This window comes from Salmo salar, chromosome 20, assembly GCF_965601325.2.
Source record: "Salmo salar chromosome 20, fSalSal1, whole genome shotgun sequence".
Taxonomy (NCBI): domain Eukaryota; kingdom Metazoa; phylum Chordata; class Actinopteri; order Salmoniformes; family Salmonidae; genus Salmo; species Salmo salar.
The window spans coordinates 23575529-23579048 of record NC_138310.1 but is presented as its reverse complement, the minus strand read 5'-3'; the positions used below and the strand labels follow the sequence as shown (position 1 = coordinate 23579048).

General features: G+C 46.7%; 1 protein-coding gene across 1 annotated transcript; it reads right to left on the bottom strand.

Moving 5' to 3' along the window:
• tbx16 (T-box transcription factor 16) lies at window positions 1–3212 on the bottom strand. Its single transcript, XM_014160187.3, has 9 exons — window positions 3197–3212; window positions 2790–2946; window positions 2561–2663; window positions 1977–2141; window positions 1692–1838; window positions 1513–1583; window positions 1333–1421; window positions 1013–1232; window positions 1–899 (listed from the first exon to the last, which is right to left on the bottom strand). Exons 1-9 carry the CDS (start codon window positions 3210–3212, stop codon window positions 464–466), a joined length of 1404 nt encoding a protein of 467 aa, XP_014015662.2. The 3' UTR covers window positions 1–463.
• Window positions 3213–3520: the final 308 nt, after the last annotated feature.

Here is a 3520-nt window from a genome sequence, read left to right as displayed (position 1 = left end):
TAACATATCAGTAAAGCAATTTATTACACACAAAATGTTTTTATTTTTTACAAAAATATTTACCAGGGAGAAACGAAATCCAAACACGAAATAAATAGACAATTCAGCAATAAACACACATTTCACTGGGAGGAACGCATACATTTTTCAGGCCTAAAGCCAGTTGTGATATCAGACCAGTCCACACCACTACTCTGGCAGCCATTCTGAAGTATATTGTCTCTGTTCCACTCCATTATTCTCTCTGCTGGTTGGCGTTTCTCCTGACCCAGGTCCTTCTCTTTCAGCCCCAGCATACGGTAGCATGGCCGTGAGCTCTGGATCAGCAGTCAACAGGGTGTGGTGCTGGACTTGGGACAGAGGAAACACAGGTATGACGGCATAGTAGCATTTATGAGGTCTCGCTGAGTCACTTGTGAGACTTCAGTCCTTCTCTTTTGGGAGAAACTGTGAGGAAATTGTTTCACCAGCACGAGTAGGAGAAGAGTGGGTACTGGCTCCACTCAGCCACATTGCCATGGTGATATCCGTGGTGCACAGCCGGGGTACTGTAGTCAGAGGGCAGGTGGTGAGGCGGAGGGTACTGGACGGGGTTGGGGCCGCTCCACTGGCCCAGGGTCTGCTCGGCACTGTAAGGGGTGTAAATGTGGTGGCTGAGGACCCCTGGCTTGCCTGCCTGGGTCATGTTGAGCACCCCTGTGTAGTCCTGGTGATGTCCTGCAGGGGGCTGGAGGCCACAGGGAGATGGTCCGATCTCATGGGTAGAGGGCTTGGAGGCCTCATGCTCTGGGACTGTGGCTACATCAGAGACTCTGGACTCAAAGCTGGCCCGTCCAGAACCCCCGTTGCTGCTGCCTACGCTGGAGGAGGGAGATGGAGACTTCCCATATTCATGGAACCTGACGAAAGAAGAGAAGGCAGGGTGGTGGTCAGTGTTATCTGCTTTGATGACAATGTGGCAGTGAGATATACAGCAGAATGAACATGACAGATAGCATGCTGTGGTGCCTACCTGTAAGGCTGGTATGAAGCTGGGGCTGGTACTAGCTGCTCTGCATTGTACATTTCTCTGGCATCAGGTCCAGGGGGTGAATCTGTCCGGACGTGGTGGCCATGCTCCCTCTCAGGCCCCCAGGGGGAGTAGCGTTCCTCTTTCACCACTTCCTCCTCTTTGGTTTTAGGGAGTTCTGCCTGCTCTCCTTCGTATCCCTCAAATGATGACCTGCGGATGTCTGAAAAACATACATGACATCAGACCCACTAAGCTCAGGGAATAACAATTTCTACATGAAGGGATGAGTAATTTGGTCACCAAGTGGTGAAATCCAATACCAGGAGGACTGTCCTCATCTGACTCTCTGCTTAGACAATCAATTTTCTTTGCTTTCTTCTCTGGGCAGGCTGGGTTTCTGTTAGCACGCCTGCAGTGGGAAAGATAATAGGGCCGGTCATTAGTGAACTTATATTCAAGACAAGCATATAATAGAAAAATAGTTATAATAACTATTCTACCTTTTTGTATTCGTTCCTTCGTCTCTAAAGCCTTTCGCAAATGGGTTGTGGTCGATTTTCAGCTTGGTTATCTAGGGGAGAAAGAGTTGCTTTAAACACCTAGTGCCTTGTTACCAGATGCTTGCTTGGGGAAATAAAGGGTAGTGCCCTGCTCTGCCAGTGACTGCAGTGAGACTGACCTTAGTGTTCTGGTAAGCAGTGACGGAGGTGAAGGAGGTCTCAGGGAAGGTAAAGGTCTGGAATACACTCCAGCGTACACTGTACATGTCGTCTGCCTGGACAATGTGGAAGCGCGGGTGGTAGCGATGCATGGAGTGCAAAATTATCTGAAAGAGAGAGATGCACAGTTAGTTTAGTTACTGGAACAATGACAACACTTAATATCCTCAAAGTTAAATCATTTGCCAATGCTCTATACAAGAAGTCTATATCTATTATTACAGAGCTTGACAATGCCTTCTTACATGGCCATGTTGGTCTAGGGTGTTGTTGGTAAGCTTGAGCTTGAGGAAGGACACGGTCTGTTTTATCCAGTGGCTCCCAGGGGCTGGAGAGTCTGGATGCAGGTACGTCCGGCAAGGGGGCTGTGGCTCCGCTTTCCCAGCCACTTCCCATTTCTCTTTATTCCACTGGAAGGAGACCAAGAATTGAGTAAAAACATTAACAAAGTGTATCTGTCGTACAAGGAGGGTGAGGTGATTTTCAGAGGATCCCTGCCTAACTTTAAGGAGGCTAAAAGAGAGAGTGATAGTTTGGCTTGCACCACCGACAGAGAGAAGGGGGCAAACAGCAGGGGATAGAACAACAGGAAGAGATAATGCCCTGTGATGTCCAATGTCAGAGGGGTGATGAGCAGAGGGTGGAGTGGAGCTGGATCTCGTCTGGAGATGCTGGCCATTAGAGAAAAGCTATCGCTAATGTCAAGATTGTTTTTTTACAAGCCAGGGTTGTGTCATTTCTAAATGTAAAATTCTCCCTGATTTCAATGATTTTGCTCATGAAAGACAATGGATATGTATTAAAGTGCAAACATGCTAAAGGTTCTTACCTTATACCTGAAACCATCCACAGGAACCATGTCAACCAGCAAGATGTACTTGGAACAAGGCATCAGCCCAGAAAGGTTGATTTTGCAGTGTGGAAACATTCTCCTGTAAAATACAAGGATAATCATTATCATGACAGTCCACAAAAAAATGCTACTTCTTGAAGCATTTTCGATCAAGTACATTGTTATTGATCATGGCAGATAGAATTGGAAGTTGTGGTTATCTTACCTGCCCGGTTTAGTGATAATCATCTCTGTTCCAATTTCATGGAAAGACTTCCAGAGTTCTGGGTCCTCCAGAGTCATCCTGATGTTGCCTTGGTGATAGGCGTCGGGACCACCGGGAATAGAGGACGAGGGTGGAGCAATAAAGTTGGACTTCATGTCTAAGATGTAGATGTGGAAACCATCATTAAGACACAGTCATAAACCAAAACTGATGGATGACTAGCTGATCAAGATGAGAACTGAATAGGCCGGGATAAAGAGGAACATTTCATATACACAGAGTAGACTAAGAATACAACCCAAACTTTTGATATAGGCAATAAGAGCTTATGACTTGAATGTGTGATGTCCATTGGGAGTCCAAGGGAGGTTTGATGACAAAAAAAGAGCTTGAGGACCAACACTCACCTCTGATGGACTGCATTCTTTAGACGAGTTGATGCAACAGGAAGAGGTGCGGCAAAAATATAATGTATCAGTAAACTGGTTCAGTGATATCCAAAGTAGTTCACAGTCCCTCCTTGGTGCTGCACATCTGTCTTGGGCTTTCAGTATATTCCACTGGTGCCGGAAGCATAAATTGAGGGGTGGTACGTCCAATAGTGTTCTAACAGCAATCACTTCGGGCACTCTAGAACTGTTCAACTGGAGGACAAGGTGTCCCTGACTTTTAAGGAGATCCCAGGGGTGGGAGTGGCCAGAAGAGAGAGCCATTCCCAGGCTTTGAAGTAG

Coding starts and splice junctions, on each gene's coding strand:
- tbx16 (XM_014160187.3), bottom strand. Junction 1,584..1,691: donor CTGCTTACCAGAACACTAAG/GTCAGTCTCACT, acceptor TTTCTCCCCTAG/ATAACCAAGCTGAAAATCGA. Junction 1,422..1,512: donor GAAGGAACGAATACAAAAAG/GTAGAATAGTTA, acceptor TTCCCACTGCAG/GCGTGCTAACAGAAACCCAG.